At 35.5% G+C, this 21,123-nt stretch overlaps 1 protein-coding gene, 1 long non-coding RNA gene and 1 other non-coding gene across 11 annotated transcripts in view; 1 reads left to right on the forward strand and 2 right to left on the reverse strand.

Moving 5' to 3' along the window:
* Spag9 (sperm associated antigen 9) overlaps positions 1–21,123 on the reverse strand; it is a 150,131-nt gene that overhangs the window by 106,990 nt on the left and 22,018 nt on the right. For all 9 annotated transcript variants that reach the window (XM_078042249.1, XM_078042248.1, XM_078042244.1 and 6 more), the window contains exon 2: positions 4,252–4,372. In XM_078042249.1, the coding sequence (XP_077898375.1) occupies positions 4,252–4,372 (121 nt within the window). The remainder of the gene's footprint in view (positions 1–4,251; positions 4,373–21,123) is intronic.
* LOC120884650 (small nucleolar RNA SNORA18) lies at positions 6,695–6,823 on the forward strand. Its single transcript, XR_005727072.1, has one exon. It is a non-coding gene; the product is annotated as a small nucleolar RNA SNORA18 (small nucleolar RNA).
* LOC120884125 (uncharacterized) lies at positions 7,058–12,454 on the reverse strand. Its single transcript, XR_005726375.2, has 2 exons — positions 7,249–12,454; positions 7,058–7,166 (listed from the first exon to the last, which is right to left on the reverse strand). It is a non-coding gene; the product is annotated as an uncharacterized LOC120884125 (long non-coding RNA).

Here is a 21,123-nt window from a genome sequence, read left to right on the forward strand (position 1 = left end):
TTACTATTATACAAAACATTACACTATTGGAGCAGTGGCTTGAGAGTCTGATGTGGGAGGACCACTTGAGCCCAGAAGTAAAAGACCCATCTGGGCAACACAGTGAGACCCATCTCAAAAGAAAGAAAAAAAATTATGAGGCTGTGATAGAGCATTTGCCAAGCATGTGTAAGGCTCTAGGTTCAATCATTGGCACCACACACACACAAAAAAAAGGATGAATATAAAAAGAATACATTCTGGGCTGGGGATGTAGCTCAAGCGGTAACGGGCTCGCCTGGCATGTGTGGGGCGCTGGGTTCGATCCTCAGCACCACATAAGATGTTGTGTCCGCTGAAAACAGAAAAATAAATATTAAATATTTATTTTTAATAAATAAAATATTTATTAAAAATCTCTCAAAAAAAATATTCTGACATACATCTACTGAAATTTGTTTCATCTTCTAAAAAGCAATTATTCACTGAGCATGTTGACACGTGCCTATTATTACGACTACTCTAGAGCTGAAGCAGAATTTTAAGTTGGAGCCCAACCTGGGCAATTTAGCCAGCCCCTGCCTCAAAGATGTAGCTCACAGAGTATTCTTGGATTTAATCCTACCTTCCCCAAAAAGCACTTATTCTAAGGCCTATGTTTCCAGTAGTATATGGCATTAATGATATAAATGATTATCTTCTACCACTGTCCAAAAAATTAGGGGGTTTGATTCATATTGGAGATTTCAGGGAGAGAAAACTCACAGAATAAAGGGAAAAAAAAGTCAAATATTTTCCAAAAATAGGTGGGATTATATTTAAATGTAACAAGATAAAGACTAGGGGGAAAAGTTCAATGTATATACTTAGATTTCATAGCCCCAGTTAAGGATTAGAGGAAAATAGAAGAAAGTGAGAGAAAAACAATTAGAAAACACAAAAAGACTCCAAGATCTCAAAAGCAGAGAGCAGAGGGAATAAGTTTTAAAGTATTAATAATAGAGAACTCATTTACAGCTTCACTTGGTGAATCAAAAAATTTAGTTGTATAAACTCTATATCTGAATGGTCAATTATACTTAACCAAAGTTGTACGTTCTTTAATTGTTATTTTTTTATATTTATTTTTTAGTTTTTTTAGGTGGACACAACATATTTAATATTTTTATGTGGTGCTGAGGATCGAACCCAGTGCCTCATGCATGCCAGGTGAGCACACTACCACTTAAGCCATATCCCCAGCCCCTCTTTAATTTTTATTTGGACACCAAGATAAATTTCAAAATGGGATAAGAGACTCACTGGATAAATTTGTGGGAAGATATATTAATAAGAAAAATAAAGTTTTCAGATCAAATTAAACTCAAGACCTGATTCAATATTTAATATAGAATTTATTCCTTCCTTCCCTAGAGTATTATCAATTTTAAAAGAAACCTAATTTTTAAAAATGTCTTTGAATTACAATAAAAACATGATAATACTTTCTGGAAAGAATAAAGGGAAAAAATAGTCAAATATTTTCCAAAAATAGGTGGGATTATATTTAAATGTAACAAGATAAAGACTAAGGGGAAAAGTTCAATGTACATACTTAGATTTACATACTTAGGATACAACAGAATGTGATGATTTCCAAAAAGCTGAATGTGCGTCACTAGACTGGACACTGAGATAAATAATTCTCCTAAATTGACTATTTACCTTAGTTAGGAAACTGGGTTTTTTTTTTTTATTCTTATAAGAAGGAACAGAAAATAAATTTTTAAATCTTAGAATCAAAAGGCTAATATGCCTATGAACAAATGAGTAACTCATTCCATTTACTTTTGTTTAAAAAAAAAAAGCAGCAGTATTTTCTCTGAATGTGACAGACATTTTACATTTTATGGTACTGTGACATAAAAAATGCAATTTCAATAAAAGGTGATTCTTCCTCTTTCTTTCCACACAAGCAGATTACTTAATGCATAAATGGATTTTAAATAAAGAATTTCTTTCCAAGTCAAAAGAAAAATGTCTACTGAAAACTTGGCACTTTTTAGAAATCAAGAAAAAATTTAATATTTTAAACAAATGAAAATTAGATTGACTCTGCCAATTGTGCCTTTAATGTTTGGTTCTAAAAATACTATCTAATCCCCAATATGAAAATGAGAATTAAAACATTATCTTTTTTTAAATATATTTTTTAGATGTTAATGGACCTTTATTTTATTCATTTATTTATATGTGGTGCTAAGAATTGAACCCGGGGCTGGGGATGTGGCTGAAGCGGTAGCGCGCTCGCCTGGCATGCGTGCGGCCCGGGTTCGATCCTCAGCATCACATACCAACAAAGATGTTGTGTCCACCGAGAACTAAAAAATAAATATTAAAAAAAATTCTCTCCTCTCTCTCTCCTCTCTCACTCTCTCTTTAAAAAAAAGAAAAAAGAATTGAATCCAGTACCTCACACATGCTAGGCAAGTGCTCTACCACTGAGCCACAACCCCAACTCCTAAAACATTATCTTTGCTAGCTAAATTTTCTTTTTTGTTAGAGAACACTCAATCCTTAAAATGTTGCAAAAGCTTGCATTTGCCACAAGACAGTTTTTCCAGATGAGTGGTCCACAGTAATGTGACTCCAGTTATGTAAGAGTGTATGTACCGAGTAGTCTACGTAGAACCTAGAATAGAATCATAGCAGTTGCTCAATGTATTCCATGTTAACCAAGGAAAGGAATATAATTCTAGGTATCTTCAAGCCTAAATTGACATATGACATATGGCTCATTTTATTGATATTTGTTGCAAAATATCTATTAACTCTCTTCTATGATATTGCTTAATAGTCATATGAATTTTTTTTTTAATTCCAGAATGAACTCCAGGTTTCCAGTGATTTTGATTTAGCTCTATTAGGTCCTTTTAGAGGTTTAGAAGACACACACTCAGTTCTCACATTCCAAGCCAGGTGGCAAAAGCTACTCATCATGAATGGCAGTCCCTTAACAGCAGGTGTCACTAAAGAGCCTCATGGTTGATGTGGGAAAGAGTAAAACTGCCTGACCATCTCTTGGTTCCCTGGAATTCTGAAAGTTTACAATGCTGGGATGAAAAAGCAGAGAACTCTTTATTTACCTATGTCAGATATGAAAATAGGTCATGAAGTTTCTCACTTTTTAGTTTTGACTTGATTAGGTCTATTTTCATTAGCCAAAAAGGGGAAACCAACCTTGAGGTTTGAAACAATTACTTTTTTAATTTTTTATTTTATTTTTTGGTACCAGGAATTGAAACCAGGGTTGCTTTACCATTGAGTCATATCCCCATCCCTTTTTATTTATTTATTTATTTTTTACTTTCTGAATCTGGATTTTTTAAAACAATTTTTCATATCTTGTATATAAATTATGTTGACACCCAATTCAAGTCTTCATACATGTACTTTGTATAATGATGTCCATTACATTCCACCATCCTTGCTAATCCCCTGCCCCCTCCCTTTCCCTCCCACCCCTCTTCCCTATCTAGAAATCATCTAATCCTCCCATGCTCTCCCTCCCTACCCCACTATGAATCAGCCTCCTTATATCAGAGAAAGGCCATCCCTTTTTATTTTTGAGACAGGTTCTCACTAATTTGCTTAGGGCCTCACAAATTGTTGAAGCTGGCCTCGAACCTGTGATCCTGCGTCAGCTTCCTGAGTTGCTGTGATTACAAGTATGTGCCACCATAAACTGCTAAAACAATTATTTTAAAAGTCAAGAATAACATGAAATTATATTAAATTATATTAAAAATAAAATTAATCTAAAAAAATGGACTTCTGTTCCCTTAAATACCCTTACATTTCGATTAGAAGGGAACAAAAAAAGAGACTTCATTTTTTTATATATACTTTCAAACTTGAGTTTCTCTTACATTTTTAAACTTCAGAAACATACAGAAACAATGCAACTTTGTGTACTTGATCAAAATTAGAAGAAATGATCCACACATACGCACATGCATAATGGATATAGTAAAATGTTAACTACAAATGGACTGAAAACTAAATTGAAGATGTGAGTCTTAAGTATTTTTGATTTAGCCATTTGTGCATACATGGGTACTATGTGAAAAGTGAAGAAAAAGAACTAACCCCAACACCCAGGTCTTACTTTTGAGTCTGGGACAACCATTTTAAGTATATATTTGGAACTCTTTTCAAATGTCAAGGTGAATTATTGTACTATTAGAGTTCTCTCTTTAACATGTATTTATGTGCAGACGTATTTTTACTTACTCTGATCAGCATAGTTTTTTGCTTTGAGTTCAAGTTGTCTTGTTTGAGATTCTAGAGATTCCACTCGGGTCTGTAAATCCTTTTTTTCCTGTTCTTGAGAATCTTCGAATTCAATGAATTTCTAATAAAGAACAATACACATTTTCATTAGAGAAGTGAAAATCTTTTTTACATTCTCAACTCCTGTGCTTTCTATTATCAAGAATAACAAGTATTAACTACTTACAGAAATCTCAGAATTGTAAATTTAGTTTCTCTATAAAAATTACACCTAGGGGGCTGGGGATGTGGCTCAAGCAGTAGCACGCTCGCCTGGCATGCGTGCAGCCCGGGTTCGATCCTCAGCACCACATACCAACAAAGATGTTGTGTCTGCCGAGAACTAAAAAATAAATATTAAAAATTCTCTCTCTCTCTCTCTCCTCTCTCACTCTCTCTTTAAAAAAAATTACACCTAAAAACCTCCAAATACAGAAGTATAAATATGACAAAATAACAGTGTTTTTTTCCCTTCATATAATAAGTATTTCAAAGGAAATACACATGTCCTACTACAAACATATAAATCCATTAGCATACTTACATATTCATCTTGAGCTCAAAATATTATTTTTAATATATAGTATGTATAATGAAAAATAAGAGAATAATGAAATAATAAAATTTGTTAATGAATTATGTGATTAATAAGCAGTCTTCGGGTTGGGGGTGTATTTCAGTATCTCTTGCCCAACATGCAGAAGACACTGAATTCAATCCAACACAAATAAAATAATAATAAAATAAAAATAAAATCAGTAGTAAGTGCTCTTGATTGCACCTGAACCACAGTGTTTAAATTTCTAAGAAGAGATCAGGGGCTAGGAATGTCTCCAATAACCACATTTATAGTTTGTTACACCCATCCTCAAGGAGATAATAGTTAAATGCAATCATTAAATCTTGGTCTTCATCTTACTTGATATATCAACAGCATCTGACAACTCATCACGCACTCCTCCTTAAAACACTTTTTTTCTCATTTAGCTTCCAGGATTTTTCCTTGTTAAGAATTTAATTATTCTAAAATTCTACATAGCTGCTCTTCTCAATCCTCTTGATTAGTGCCTTCTTCCCAACTTCTTCACATTGGTCTTTAGACAACTTTTGTCTTCCTTTTTCACTTATTCTTTGGTGATCTCATCCATTTTCATGGCATTAAATACTAACCATATGCTGACAAATTTCTATCTCTAGCCCAGACCTGAATTTCAGATTTGAATATACTATAATCTAATGGACATTTTATTTAGATGTCCAATAGTCATTTTTAAAAAATATTTTTAGTTAAAAAAATATTTTTAGTTGTAGATGGACACAATACCTTTAGTTTATTAATTTATTTTTATGTGGTGCTGAGCATTGAACCCAGAGCCTCACACATGCTAGGCAAGCATTCTACTGCTGAACCACAACGCCAGTCCCCTCGAATAGTCATCTTAAACTTAGTATGTCAAAATTAGTGCACACCCGTAATCCCAGCAACTCAGAAGGCTTAGGGAGGAAATCACAAGAGACCAGCCTGGGCAACTTAGTGAGATCCTATATCAAAATAAAATAAAAAGGAATGAGGGTTTGTATAGCTTTGTCGTAGAGTGCCCCTGGGTTCAATCCCCAGCACCACAGGGGAGGAAAAATTTTACTATCTATGGTCATTTGTTCAGGCCCAAAACTTTAGAGTCAACTTTGACTCTTCTCATTCTCTAATACCTCCTCCTATCCGCAAATCTACCTCAGATCCAATTTTTTTTTTTTTAAGGGTAAAAGCGTAGCATTTAATCCAGTGAGAAGAGACACAGCTTCCACAGGGCAAGAGGGGACCCAAAAGGGTTGCCATTTACACATACTAGTCTAGGGGCTTATGCAGTTACTAGGTAGACATACCGACCAATATCTATGATAATCAGGTCTTGGAAAAGTACCAGTGTTATTGGTCAAAATCTATGCTAAACAGGTATGGGAAGATGTTAAGGTTTTGGCAAACCCTTGAATCTGTAGACTTCATTCAGACAGGTCCTGCCTCTCTATTCCCATCATCTAGGACAAAAGAATTGACTGAATTTTTGGAATATTTCTATAGGTTAACCTCTCAGAGTGGTCTTTACATTTAAAAAGACTTAAATGGGGTCCATTACCTATCCTATTCATTCCCCCCCTTCAGAAGAAGTGCCCCTAACTGCCATTAGGGGAAGAAGGAATGACTTCTGCCTACACAGCCTGAAAAGGGGTGTTAAAAAGAGGATGGTAGTCAGGGTCCTTCTACAGAGGCCTATTTAAGGGCCCCCAGTAGGAGTTTGGTTTTGGATTCCATCTGTAAACCCATTTGTAGTTTGGGAATCTCACATATCAGGGTAGTCCAGAAGTCTATGGTGGCAGTTGGTGACTGGATAAGATATACAAAGGGGTTGAGGTCTATCCCGATGGGGCTTCTCTTGTAGCCACTGTTGGAAACGCCTAATAGAGTTAATTCTGTGGTTTTGCTTTCCTCATAGGACTGTTTGTTAGGCCTGTGGGAAGTAACTACAAGACAATTAAAAAGTATGAAAGACCTAATTTTTCTTTTTATCTTAGATATTGGCATATTCCACAACTGTACTACTGAGTATGATAATAGGATCCTAAAGTCAAATTACTTGAAGAAATTAAATCCTGAATAACTTAAGTGGAGAATTGTGAAATCATCTAGGCTCTTGAAACAAACAGATAAGCATCAGATCTTCTAAAAAGGGTATTCTTGGAATGGACAACAAAGGAATCACAATGGAAATTCTTTAAATAAAAATTTATTGACTTAAAATTACACACTTTTAAAAGAAAAACACCATTCTAAAGAAGAGTCAGCCTGTATTTTTGGCTCGAAGTTTCTCTAGTGTTTTCTGTGGAGAGAATAAATAAAAAATAAGCAGCAGTTCCTATTGTGGTATGCCCTAAATATAAGAAGGGAGGGGGCTTGTTTACCTTATGAAATTCTTTTGCCCTTTCTCTGTTCTGGGCATAAGCTTCTTGTTTTGCTTTCTCTACCTTTTGTTGTTTCACTTCAGCTAATTGATTATACAGTCTGAAAGTAATTTATATGGAATAAAATACAATATTGAAGAAAAATGAGCTACTAAAAATAAAGCAAAAAAAAAAAGTTAAAAAAAAAAAGATATACAAAGGGCCGGAATGATACTTTCCAAAGGATCCAGGATGAGCCCCCAAAGATGAAACTGGATTTTCAGTCTTTGCACTACAGTATTGCAGCAGAGCCCAGCTGCCCACCAGTGCCCCCTTTCCAGGCTCTTGTTTCATGAATCTGAAGGATAAAATCTACAGATGAGCAAGAGTGAATGTAAAAGAGTAAAATTTATTCAAATGAGAAGAGACCAAGTCCAGTAGGCCAAGAGGGGACCCAATAAGGATACCTCCAACCATTTTTTATCATCTCCACCCCCACCCTTGTCTATGCCACCAATATCTATTGCTTGGATTATTGTTATACAATAGCCTCTTTGTTGGTCTCCTCACTTCCACTTGGGCCTCTACAATACATTCTCAACTCAGTATTAGGGTGATCCTTTAAAAACTAATTCAGATTAGGGCTGGGGTTATATAACTCAATGGTAAAGCACTTACCTAGCACATGAGAGGCACAGCACCACATAAAAATACATAAAATAAAGGTTTATTGTGTTCAACTACAAGTAAAAATCAACAAAAATTTATTAAAAAAATAAACTAAGATTAATTTTCTCCTGCTCAAGACTCTCTGATGTTTTTTGTATTCTTCCCCATAACCCTTACCATGGCCTCCCAGGACCTAGACAATTTGCTCCTGCCATCCCCTTACTTCATTGATGTCATCCCATATTTATTCCTCCTCCTAATTTATCCCTTCTTCTCATTCTCTGATTCAAGGTTCTAGCAGTTTTTTCAACACTCTGAGCCTTTGCATTTGCTTCCTGCTGCTTGGAAATTTCGTCTTCCAGATATCCAAATGGCTTGCTCCCTCCTCACCCTCCTTTATGTCCTAACTCAAATGACACTTTCTTTAAAAACAAACAAACAAACAAACAAGACCTTAGCAAGATCTTCTTTGGCCATCCTACTTAAGACTGTAATAATCATTCCCTATCTCCTCTCTCTGCTTATTTCCTCCAGAGCGCTTCTCTCCATCTAGCATGTTATATATTTCAGTAATTTATCTTATTTATTATGTGCCTGTCCTCAATAGAATGTAGGCTCCATGAAAGCAAGGACATTTGTTTTACTCACTGCTACAATCCTGGTACAAAAAATGATGACAGAACATAGCATATTCTCCAATATTTGTTAAATGAGGAACCAATAACTGAATAAAACTTTGAGTAATCTGAAATCCATATAGAAAAATATTATAAGTCATACACAAAACAAATTTGGCTTCTCTAAATATACACTAATTTTCACGTTCAATTTTCAGTCCATTACCTATGTTATTTGTCCTCAAGCTTTTTAATCACTATAGAGAAAAAAAAATAATTTTTTTTTCCCACACACATTGCCTTTCTTTGGGGAAATTCCTCTACCCAGTTTCACATTAATTCTATTAGTCCTGTAATCTGATTGGTACTGACTCCATCTCCCTAAGGGGAAATGATCTAGACTGGTTAAGGTTCTTTCTGGGACATCTACCAGTTATTAGAAAAAAATACTACCTGTTATGGCTCAGATATAATTTGTCCCTATCAAAATTCATTTTGAAATCTGATTCTCAGTGTAGCAGTGTTAGAAGGTGGTAGGATCTTTAAGAGGGAATTAGATTGTTAAGTTGGATAAAATACCTTTGTTATATAAGGACACTGCTCTTGAGGAATTGGATTAGTCAATCCAAGAGCAAGATGTAAAGCAAGTGAGGCAGTCCCTCATATTGTCTCTTCCACACATGCCCACTTGCCCTTCCACTTTGGGACATGAATTGAAGCAAAACAAAGCCCTCACCAACTGCCCATCTTGGATTTCCAAATGCCACTAGAACTGTGAGCCAAAATAACTTCTTTTCTTTACGAATTATCCCATCTCAGATATTATGTTACAGCAATAGAAAGCAAACTTAAGACACCACCTTCTCCTCCTCTGGAAGCTTAAAACTTCTAAGAACTTAGCACATGTAAGCTCCAGACTGATCTCTTATTCCAACATAAGAGAGAGAGCAATCCTGAGAAAAAAGACAATATAGAAGAAAACAAAAGAGAAAGAAGAAAAATTCAAATTGTGTGTGTGTTTTAATTATATAAACCAGTAGATTTCTTCTTAATATCAATTTGTTCGAGCTGGTTTCTATCACAAGAATGTGAAACATCCTAACACAGTCATCTGCTTTCCCTCAAAGGTCATCTGATCCAATCTTTTCCTGATTTTTAAAGCTTGAAACCTACAACCTCTAAAACATTGGTCTTTAATCATTTGAGAATCCACAGTTCCATTTGGAAATTCGATACATCTATAAATGATGTTTCCCCATTAAAAGATGCCCTTAGGGCTGGGGATGTGGCTCAAGAAGTAGTGCGCTGGCCTGGCATGTGTCTGGGTTCGATCCTCACCACCACATACAAACAAAGATGTTGTGTCCGCCAAGAACTAAAATAAATAAATAAATATTTAAAAAAAAAGATGCCCTTACCCACCCCAAACTCTATTTCCCTTAGGAGGCTCAATGACCTCTGAAATCTTTCTACAAACTCCATGTAAAATAAAGCAATACAAAAAACAAACAAACAAAACAGGTTTAAACAACAGGTTTAACACCTCTGTCCTGTATTTTTCTTTCTTTTTAAATTTTTTTTTTTTAGTTGTAGAGGGATACACAATATCTTTATCAATTTATTCTTTATCTGGTGCTGAGGATAGAACCAGTGCCTTGCACATGCTAGAAAGCACTGTCACTGAGCTACAGCCCCAGCCCTGTCTTATACTTTTCTATAAGAATATTCCATATTTGTGAGGCTTCTGCAAAAATCCAATGAAAAGCCATTCTTTATTTATCCAGAATATTAATCTAAAGATGACTATATATAGGAGAAGTAAAGGTTTATAGTAAACATAAAGAGAGGGAAATTGATAAGTCATTCATTAATTCATGAGCTTCTACTAGCTACTTACTATATGCCAGATGAGTATCTTATTATCTATCCCTGCCTTCAGAAAAGCTACAATCGAATGTAGGCAGAAGGTATAAGTTAACACTAAATAAAAAAGCATCAACTATGAGGTGTGCTAAGTCATTTCAATATTTTGTCTATATATATAAGTAAAAAGTAACAAATAAGGAAACATAATTACTTTATGACCTGCTTTGAAAATGATGTTCCTGGGCTAGGGCTGTAGCTCAGTGGCAGAGCGCTTGCCTAGCATGTGTGAGGCACTGGATTTAATCCTAGCACCACATACATACATACATACATACATACATACATACATAATCTGAAACTCAAAAAGAAAAGAAAAAGATATTCCCAGTCAGCCGAGGTAGCACATGCCTGTAATCCTTCCCAGTGACTCGGGGTTGTTTGTGTGTGTGCCTATGGATAAAATACCACTTTACAGAAAACAGATGCTTATCAAGTAATACTTAAAATGCTGTGTTATTAAACTTCTAACAAAAAACTTTACTACTACTCTGCTTATTCAGAATTCCTTTCCGACTGATAAGAGAAACACCACAATGGATGCACGGCTCATGTCTGCTACGCTTCTTAGGCACCCAGTTTGACTGCAGAAAAGCTTGAATAATCCATCCCTGTTTAGCAGTCACTATTCAATATAAGCTTACTCTACAGTTATTACTTACAACTACCAAGATAATTCAAGCTTCAAAATTTTTCACAGTTTGTAATACTGGGGGCTTTACATCTGTATCACTTTAAGTAAAGATGGCAAAAAAGAAGAAGAAAAAATTTTTTTATGATGTCATAGGTCTTAGACCACCAGAACTATTTATCTCTAAACAGAAATCTTTTTTCTACAATTTCCTTTCATGGGAAAAGGCTGGAAATAATGAAAATATTCCAAAGTAACTTATACTTCTAGGCCTTTCCTTAAAACAAATTAAAACAGATAAATGTAGAGACTCTAAATGAAATACTATTTCTCACTAAGGTATTTGTGTTTTCTTTCTTCATCCAAGTAGTAACTCAAACTTTTTTGAATTATGAACTCCTTTGAGAATATAATGAAAACAGATCCTTTCCCCCAGAAAGATAAACATAAAACAAAACTATACAATTTAAGTGCATCTTCAAGCTCAAAAGACTTTTTCCCCATTTATAAAAATTATAAATATGGATTTTTATTAGTGTTTTAGTTATACAAAATTTTAGGGTTCATTTTGACATGATTATACAAACATGGAATATAATTTGTTCCAATTCAGTCCCTAGTACTTCCCTATTCCCTCCTCTGCTCCTACCTGTTGTTCCCTTTCCTCTACTCTGCTGGTCTTCTATTTAGTTAATAAATTAGTGCTTTATAGATATACATAAAGGTAAAATTCACTGCAGTATATTCATACATGTACATAGGATAGTTTGGTCAATTTTATTCCACCATTCCTCCCTAAATGTTGATTTTTGTAAAATTATTTTTTAAAGAATTCTCTCAGGGCTGGGATGTGGCTCAAGCGGTAGCGCGCTCGCCTGGCATGCGTGCAGCCCGGGTTCGATCCTCAGCACCACATATCAACAAAGATGTTGTGTCCGCCGAGAACTAAAAAATAAATATTAAAAATTCTCTCTCTCTCTCTCTCACTCTCTCTCTCCTCTCTCACTCACTCTTAAAAAAAAAAAAAAAAGAATTCTCTCTATTCTTGAAAAACTCTAATTTTAAATGTGTATTACACTGTGGGTAGTAGAGTGTCTGCTTGGCATCTGTGAAGCCCTAGGTTCTACCCCCACCACCAAAAAAACAAAAAGTAGATTGTTTTCGTTTGGAATGAAAATGCTTTAAATTCTTTAAAATGCTAATCACTAGAGGCATCTTTTATAAATTTTAATTTATTTCTTTTTTCTAATAAGTTATATGTGACAGCAGAATGCTCTTTGATTCATTAATCACAAATGAAGCACAATTTTTGGCTTCTCTGTACCCAAAGTAAGGTCACACCATTCATGCAATCATACATGTACCTAGGGAATGATGTCCATCTCATTTCAACATCTTTCCCATCCCCATTCCTCCCCCTACCCCTCTTTTCCCCACCCCATCCAAAGTTCCTCCACTCATCCAAGCCCCGCCCCCATTATGGATTAGCATCTACTAATCATATAAAACATTTGGCCTTTGGTTTTTTGGGAGCTTACTTTGCTTAGCATGATATTCTTTAACTCCATCCATTTATCTGCAAATGCCATAATTTTATTCTCTTTTATTGTTGAGTAATACTCCATTGTGTATATATACCACAGTTTCTTTATCCATTCAACTACTGAAAGTAATCTAGGTTGGTTCCACAGTTTGAGTACAGTGAAATGTGCTGCTATGAACACTGATGTGGCTGTATTACTGTAGTATGTTGTTTTTAAGTCCTCTGAGTATAGACTAAGAAGTGGGATAGCTGGGTCAAATGGTGGTTCCATTCCAAGTTCACTAGAGGCATCTTGATCACACTTGGCACTGAAAGTTTAGTAGGCTAAACTTTTTAATAGCTTTCAAAGAGTAATTTTAAAACAAGTAACAAGTGACCTAAGTATGCTAAATGGTTAACCAAATTAAAAATCAATCAAATAGGCAAATTTGAGGTCAATGTTTTATGAAATATCATTGATAATATAGCTATCTCAGAAATAAGAGTTTCTTGAAGGTAAAGTAACTTAGGAAACAGAACAGTGCTGACAATACTCCCTCTATATGCAAGGGTTCAGCATTTGTGAATTCAAACAACTGCAGTCAAAATCTGGAAGCTAGGTGTGGTGGTGTATGCCATATCTCAGCAACTCAGGATGAAGCAGGAGGATCACAAGTTCAAAGCCAGCCAGAGCAACTTAAAAAGGCTCTAAGCAACTTAGTGAGACCCTTGTCTTAAAATTAAAAAAATAAAAAGGAGTGAGGAAGTAGCTTAGTGGTAAAGTGCCCTGGGTTCAATTTCCACTGTCCCCCCCACAAAAAAAACCCTGCATCTGTACTGAACACAGACTTCTATTCCTTCTTATTATTCCCTAAACATTATTCCCTATAGTCTTAACATTTTTTACATAGAATTTATATTGAATCCAATATAATAAGTAATAAAGAGATTATGTAATGGATTTGGGAGGATGTGCATAGGTAATATGAATACCACACCATTTTATAAGCAACTTGAGCATCCTCGAACTTTTGTGTCCATGAGGTCCTGGATTCAATCCCCGCAAAGATACTGAATGACATAGAGACAAAAAAAAAATAAAAAATAAAAACCTTTATAAAATGTTGTGCTCCAGTTAGCAATAAGAATGGGATCCTAAGTCATATTCCATGTATGTATAATACATATGTATAATGTACTGTCATGTACATCTAAACAGAACAAATTTTTAAAAATTTTAACATAAATGCTAGTAATATGAAAGTAAGAAATGCCGATACATCAAGAGCTTTGTAATGTTTTGAACAACTAATAAAAAAAATTTAACTGTCCTGAATGACAGTTTACAAATATATATTAAAAAAAAAAAAAAGAAATGCCGATACAATCTTTTTTATTTTTGGTTCCTGGGATTGAACCCAGGGGCAGTTAACCACTGAGCCACATCTCCAGCCTTTTTTATATTTTATTTAGAGACAAGGTCTCACTGAGTTGCTTAGGGCCTCACTAAGTTGTTGAGGCTGGATTTGAACTCACAAACCTGACATAAAAAATTTTGAAGAGATGAGCGGGGCAAGGTGGCCCACATCTGTAATCCCAGGAGACTGAGGCAGGAAGATCACTAGTTCAATGTCAGCCTCAGCAGATTAGTGAGGCACTTAGCAACTTAGCAAGGCCTTGTCTCTTTAAAAAAAAAAAAAAAAAAAAAAAAAAAATATATATATATATATATATATATATAGAGAGAGAGAGAGAGAGAGAGAGAGAGAGATATCAGGGGGATGTGGCTCACTGGTTAAGCACCCCTGGAGTTCAATCCCTAGTACCAAAAAAAAAAAAAAAATTTTTTTTTAAGAGAAAAATGGAATAGAAATGGAAGAGGTGTCATAAAATTGACTCAGATGTCAAAATAGAGCTCTTGGCAGAAAGTGGTTTGGATTCATGGCCGTAATTAAAAGGGTCCTTCTTTTTCCTGGATGGGAATTAAAGGAAGAGTATGAGGAATACAATGAGAACTGTTTGTTTTCCCAAAACCCAACCCTTTCATATTATCAGTAGAGTTAAGCAATAAGTGGCACTGGTTACACTAAAAAAAAAAGTTCCCCAAGAAAACTTTCTTTCTACCCTTTTTCCATGCTCAGAGATTCTGGGTAGGCTAGGAGTTCATGTGAGTACTGCTAAATTTGTCTTCTTTTCACTCCCAAAATTTTGACTAATTAAGATAGCACAAAAATAGAAACATATCCCATTCTGTCACTTTCTAAACAAATAAAAAATTGTTGTCACATTAAATAAGGCCATATACCTATCTAAGTTGACTGTTGGGAATATAAACAATTATTTCATGACAGCCATCAAAGACACACAATAAACATTAACAATATAACATGCTATGTCCCATACAGAAAACATGGAGGAACAAGTGACTAAATCAACTTTAAAAAAAAGAAAGCATTTCAGCCAACTCTTAAGAGGAATAGTTTACCTGAAGAAGTGGATTTGTAAAAACATTCTAGGAAGAGGTAATGGCCCATGAGAAAGTATAGAGACATGAATGTCATGACATGCCCCAGGAACTACAATTTGGCATTAAAATTTGAGTAGGGGGCTGGGGATATGGCTAAAGCGGTAGCGCACTTGCCTGGCACACATATGGCCCGGGTTCGATCCTCAGCACTACATACAAACAAAGATGTCGTGTCCGATGAAAACTAAAAAATAAATATTAAAAAATTCTCTCTAAAAAAAAAAAAAAAAATTGAGTAGGGCCAGGCACAGTGGTGCATGCCTATAATTCCAGAGGCTTGGGAGGCTGAGGCAGGAGGATCGTGAGTTCAAAGCCAGCCTCAGCAAAAGCAAGGCACTAAGCAACTCTGTAAGACCCTGTATCTAAATAAAATACAAAATAGGGCTGGGGATGTGGCTCAGTGGTCAAGTGCTCCTGAGATCAATCCCTTGTACTCCACCCCCCCCAAAATAGAATTAATGTTCTTGCTGGATGTGGTGGTGCATACCTGTGATCCCAGAAACTCAGGAGGCTGAACTTTGAACAACGTGTTCAAAGCCAGCCTCAACAACTTGGTGAGGCCCTGTCTCAAATAAAAAATAAAAGGGACTGTGGCTGTGGCTCAGTGATTAAATGCCCCTGGGTTCAATCCCCAATACAAAAAAAAATTTAAAAAAAAAGAATAAGAATTAACAATCTTCTAATTCATTAACAATCTTCTAATTCATTAACGGCTTTGATAGAAAATATTATGTGTAGTCTGATCCTACTTTCATGAACTGGAGGAGTAAACAGGCATACGAAAGGGCTTGAGGGCATATAATAAATGACCAACAATAGTCATCAGCTGTGAGATTTAGTGTGACTTGACCTTTTTTCTATAACTTCATCCTTAAATAGTCTATAAAGTTTTGGGTTTTCTGTTTGTTTTTCTTTCATAATTAACAAGAATTATTTATATATTTTAAAATAATAAAGCAAGGAAAAAATGAAAAACACAGGCCTATATTGTTTCCAAAATGAAAAAGCTGAACAGGAACCATAACTCATTTGCAATTCACTTTAGAAAAGCTTGGTATAGGGGGCTGGGATTGTGGCTCATCGGTAGAGTGCTTGCCTAGCATGCGCGAGGCCCTGGGTTCGATCCTTAACACCACATAAAAGTAAATGAATGGAATAAAGGTATTGTGTCCAACTACAACTAAATAAAATATTAAAAAAAGAAAAGAAAAACTTGGTATATTATCAAATACAGTATTATTTAACTAAAAATAATTGGGAGTGTTTTTCTATATATAATTAATTAAAATCAAATTCTGAAATGGGATATTGAGGGAGGAGAAAAAAATCAATGGGAAGGGATAATTCTATTTTAATTATATATAATCATACACAATTTGTGAACTATATTAGCTCTGTTGAAGTCAAAAGCTAAAATACAAGAATGATTAATTAACGCAAGACTGGGACAGAATTATGGGTTCATTTCAAAAAACCCATACAAAAACTGTACAAAACAGATTCACTGGGCTCTGGTATAGTTTAGTATAAAGAGCTTGCCTACCATGCAGGAAACCCAGGGTTAGACCCCCAGCATCACAAACAAAAACAAAAAAAAATCCCAGAACAACTGGATTCACTATATAGACATTGTTTGTTCTTATATTTTAAAGGTTTTCATCACAAAGGTTCCCAATCAGACGAGGTGGTCTCCTTTTATTACTATAATTTGTGAATAACAGTATTTTTAAAGCAAAGTAAATAGAAATTTGAAGGTTTGGGGCTGGGGTTGTGGCTCAGCGGCAGAGAGGGCTCGCATAGCACGAGTGGGACCCGGGTTCAATTCTCAGCACCACATAAAAATAAAGGCATTGTGTTGTGTCCATTTACACCAAAAAAATAAATAAATATTTTTTTAAAAAAAGAAATTTGAAGGTTTTACCCCTAGCCAAAGACATTTTGAAGAAAGAAAAAAAAAAGCTAAACTTAATGAATGCTTGTGAGATGTCTATGGACATTTGTAGTTGATTTAATGTGACTTAACTTTTCAGTGGCATGATTATAAAGTTGGTCACCCTCTACTGTACTTGGCAAATATTAGAACAGTCATGATGAAGTTAAAGCAAAAAAAAAAAGAAAAAGAAAAAGAAGGGGCTGGGGATGTGGCTCAAGCGGTAGCGCGCTTGCCTAGCATGCGTGCGGCCCGGGTTCGATCCTCAGCAGCACCACATACCAACAAAGATGTTGTGTCCGCCAAGAACTAAGAAAAAATAAATAAATGTTAAAATTCTCTCTCTCTCTCTGTCCCCCTCTGTCTCTCACTCTCTCTTTAAAAAAAAAAAAAAAAAAAGAAAAAGAAATCATGGGAGGAGAGCACCAGCTTTTCAAATTACAAAGCTATGTAACCCCCTGGAAACTGAGTCTACTCATCCCTAGTAGAGTTTTGTCAGGTCCTTCAGGTATGTTGGTAAAGAGTGTGTATATCCCCTCCCTATCTCTATTTGCCCTCTCATACACACAAACCTTTTTTAAAGAGTAGCAGGGAGTAAGACCCTATAAATGTACTTTTGCTGCAGACATAAAAATATATCTTGGAGCTGGGTTAGTGGTACAGTGCTTGCCTAGCATCCACGAGGTCCTCGGCACCACATAAAAAATAAAAAATAAAGTAAAGATATGTGTCCATCTATAAGTAAAAAATAAATAATATAACATACACACATATACACACACAAAGACACTCCTTTCTCCTTTCCCCTCTCAGTAACTAATGGGCCAGCACCAACAGTGTATAACTTCAGACAGAACTCTCCTAGGAGCAACTAGACAGTGCTTAAAAAAAAAATGCAGGACAATACAGACTTACGTCAGAATCTAAAAAAGAATAAGCTTTGTGGTAAAGCAAAATGCCTGCAAGTCCAGATGGCTTATAGGGACTGTTTTGCCCTTCTGTTCTGGAGAAAAACAAATGAATACTTTGAAAGGCAAGCTCCCAAAGTTTAAAAAAAAAAAAAAACTTTCCAGAGATTGTTGCACTTTGGAATAAAGAAAGATGCAGGCGGGAACCCTTTAAATAGTACTTTCAATTATGGCCAAATATCCATCCACCAAGATATCTAACCCCGATACTTACCCTGTCATGGTGTGTGGGGGGTACTTCCATTTTATTATATAATTATTATTAAACTCAGTTAAATGCAATTGCTTTTCAGTGTAGTCTTTTTATTTTTGGTTTGTTTTGGGGGGGTTATTTTTATGTGTTTTTTTTTTTTTTTTTTGGCCCTAGGGATTTAACCTAGGCCCTCACACATGCTGGGAAAGCACTCTACCACTGATCTACATAAAGTCTTTTTTAGTTTTTATTTGAGACAGGGTCTCACTAAGTTGCCAAGGCAATCCTAAAGCTTGTCATCCTCCTGCCTCATCCATCCAGCTAGCTGGATGACAGGCATGCATCAACACAACTGGCTCAGTTTTATGACAGAAAAGAAGATGGAAGATCATGTTAAGCAACACCTAAGGGATATCCCCAAATTGAAAATGTGAAAAATTTTCTAACACAAATGATTTGGTTTCTTCAAAACTTGATGTCATGGGGGAAAATACAACATACATTAAAAAATTTAAAGCTGGTATGGTGACACATACCTGTAATCCCAGACACTCGGGAGGCTGAGGAAGTTCAAACCCAGCCTCGGTAACTTAGCAAGGCCCTAAGCAACTCAGCAAGACCCTGTCTCTAATAAAATATAAAAAAGGGCTGGGGATGTGGCTCAGTGGTTAAGGGCCCCTGGGTTCAATCCTTGGTATTAAAAAAAAAAAAAAAAAAGTTAAGACATATAAACCAAGTGTAAACATACAAACCATTGTGTTTGGATCCTGAGTGAAATAATCAACTATAAAACTATATGAGACAAATGGGGAAATGTGAACACTGATTAAATATTAAACATTATAAGGAATAATCATTTATAACATTTAGGTGTGATAATGGTATGGCACCTATTTTTTTTTTAAGCCCTAGAAATACACTAATATGTAAGCTTTGGTCTGCTTGAAAAATATGATGGAGATGGTGAGGGGATGTAGGGAGGTTCACATGAAACAACACTGGCTTGATGTTAAAAAACTGAAGTTGAGTCATGGGTATACAGTAGCTTGTTATATTATTTGCTCTAACCATTAATCTTTGGATATTTCATTAAGTTTAAAAAACTTAAAATTACTCATGGCATTTAAGTTAATATGGAGGGGCTGGGGATGTGGCTCAAGCGGTAGCGCGCTCGCCTGGCATGCGTGCGGCCCGGGTTCAATCCTCAGCACCACATACCAACAAAGATGTTGTGTCCGCCGAGAACTAAAAAATAAATGTTAAAAATTCTCTCTCTCTCACCCTCTCTCACTCTCTCTTTTAAAAAAAAATAAGTTAATATGGAAAAAAATTAATACGAATCTATCATTAAAAAGCAAATAAAGAGCTGAGTGTGGTGTTGCATGCCTGAAAACCTAGAGACTCAGGAGGCTGAGGCAGGAGAATCACATGTCTAGGCCAGGCTCAGCAACTTAGTAAGGTCCTAAGCAACTTAGCAAGACCCTGTCTCAAAGAAATAAAAAGGCCTGGGGATGTAGTTCAGTGATAAGTGCCCTAGGTTCAATCTCTAGTGTTAAAAAAAAAAAAAAGCAAATAAATATATAAACATTCACAAAGGTGTATGCAGGGATATTTATTGCAAATTTATTTGTAACAGTTAAAAAATCAGATTCATACTTTGGAAACTCTGTAATAGAGAAGTGGTGTGGTGAATATGCAGCTGAAATCAGGAGAGATGAGTCAGTATAAAATCCCCAGGTAGTATCCAGCCCCATCTATAAGTGGCCACTTGGCTTTCTATGCTCAGACACAAGAAACAGGAAGTTTAGTAAACCCAACCAGAAAGATTTTACACTAGGAAACATTCTAGCCATAGACAAGCAGATACCAATGAAGAGAGGAAGTAAGTAAAAGTCTATACACAGACTAGTAATACTTTTAGCTGCTTTCATCCAGCTTTCCATAAGGTATAACTAAACTTATCTACCATTCACTCCAGCCACATCCCAAAAGAAATTATCCTTTCTCTGAAAGAACTTAAATGTCTCCAAGAAAGGCCAGGGGCTACTAAAATCTAGAGTCCCTATAAGCAATAAACTGCAACAAGGCACACAAAGCTTCTGGTCTTCCTTTTTTAGTGCCTCACTTTTAAAACATACAGGGATAATTAGGGGTTATCAGTTGGTTGAAAACTATAACCTTAAAGAGAGAGCACAAAGCTAGCAAGAAAAAAAAAATGGGACTCTGAGGACATAGACAAAGCAGGGAACAATGAAAACTATAATTAATATATTCAGAGACCAAAGAAAAGTCACTGCTCTCATGAAACCAGAACAGTATGTTATTTTTTTAAAAAGGGTAGGGAGGGGGAAAGCTAGAACAGGAAGATATCTTGGAAATTATTAAATGAAGAGAATCAGCACTTTTCTTATCTTTCTTATATAAACTATACCTCAGGGTAACCAGTTGATGAGGGGAAATACTCCTTTATAAGAAAATTTAGCTAATAAATGCTTAAGGAATAACTGGGTTAGAATAGCATCATTTTCAAACCCTTAATGAACTAAAATGCAATATCGAGTTGCTTTTCAGATTTTATTAATTGTCTCATAACTGCTTTTACAATCGGGATTCAGTCTATGCATTGCATTTGGATAATAAATCTCGAGTGTCTTTTAAACTATAGACTTCCCAGTCCCCTTCACCAAATTGATGACCTTATGATGGAATATTATAAAGTCATTAAAAAGTATAATTTGAAATGGCACAGTGGCACACAGTTACAATCCCAGTAACTCAGGAGGCTGAGGCAGGAGGACTGAAAGTTCCAGGCCAGCATTAGCAACTTAATGAGGCCCTAAGCAACTTCCTGTTTCCAAAATAAAAAAAGGCAGGGGGGGTGGGGAGGCTGGGATGTGGCTCAGCGTTTAATTATCC

The sequence above is a fragment of the Ictidomys tridecemlineatus genome, chromosome 3, assembly GCF_052094955.1.
Source record: "Ictidomys tridecemlineatus isolate mIctTri1 chromosome 3, mIctTri1.hap1, whole genome shotgun sequence".
Classification (NCBI taxonomy): Eukaryota; Metazoa; Chordata; class Mammalia; order Rodentia; family Sciuridae; genus Ictidomys; species Ictidomys tridecemlineatus.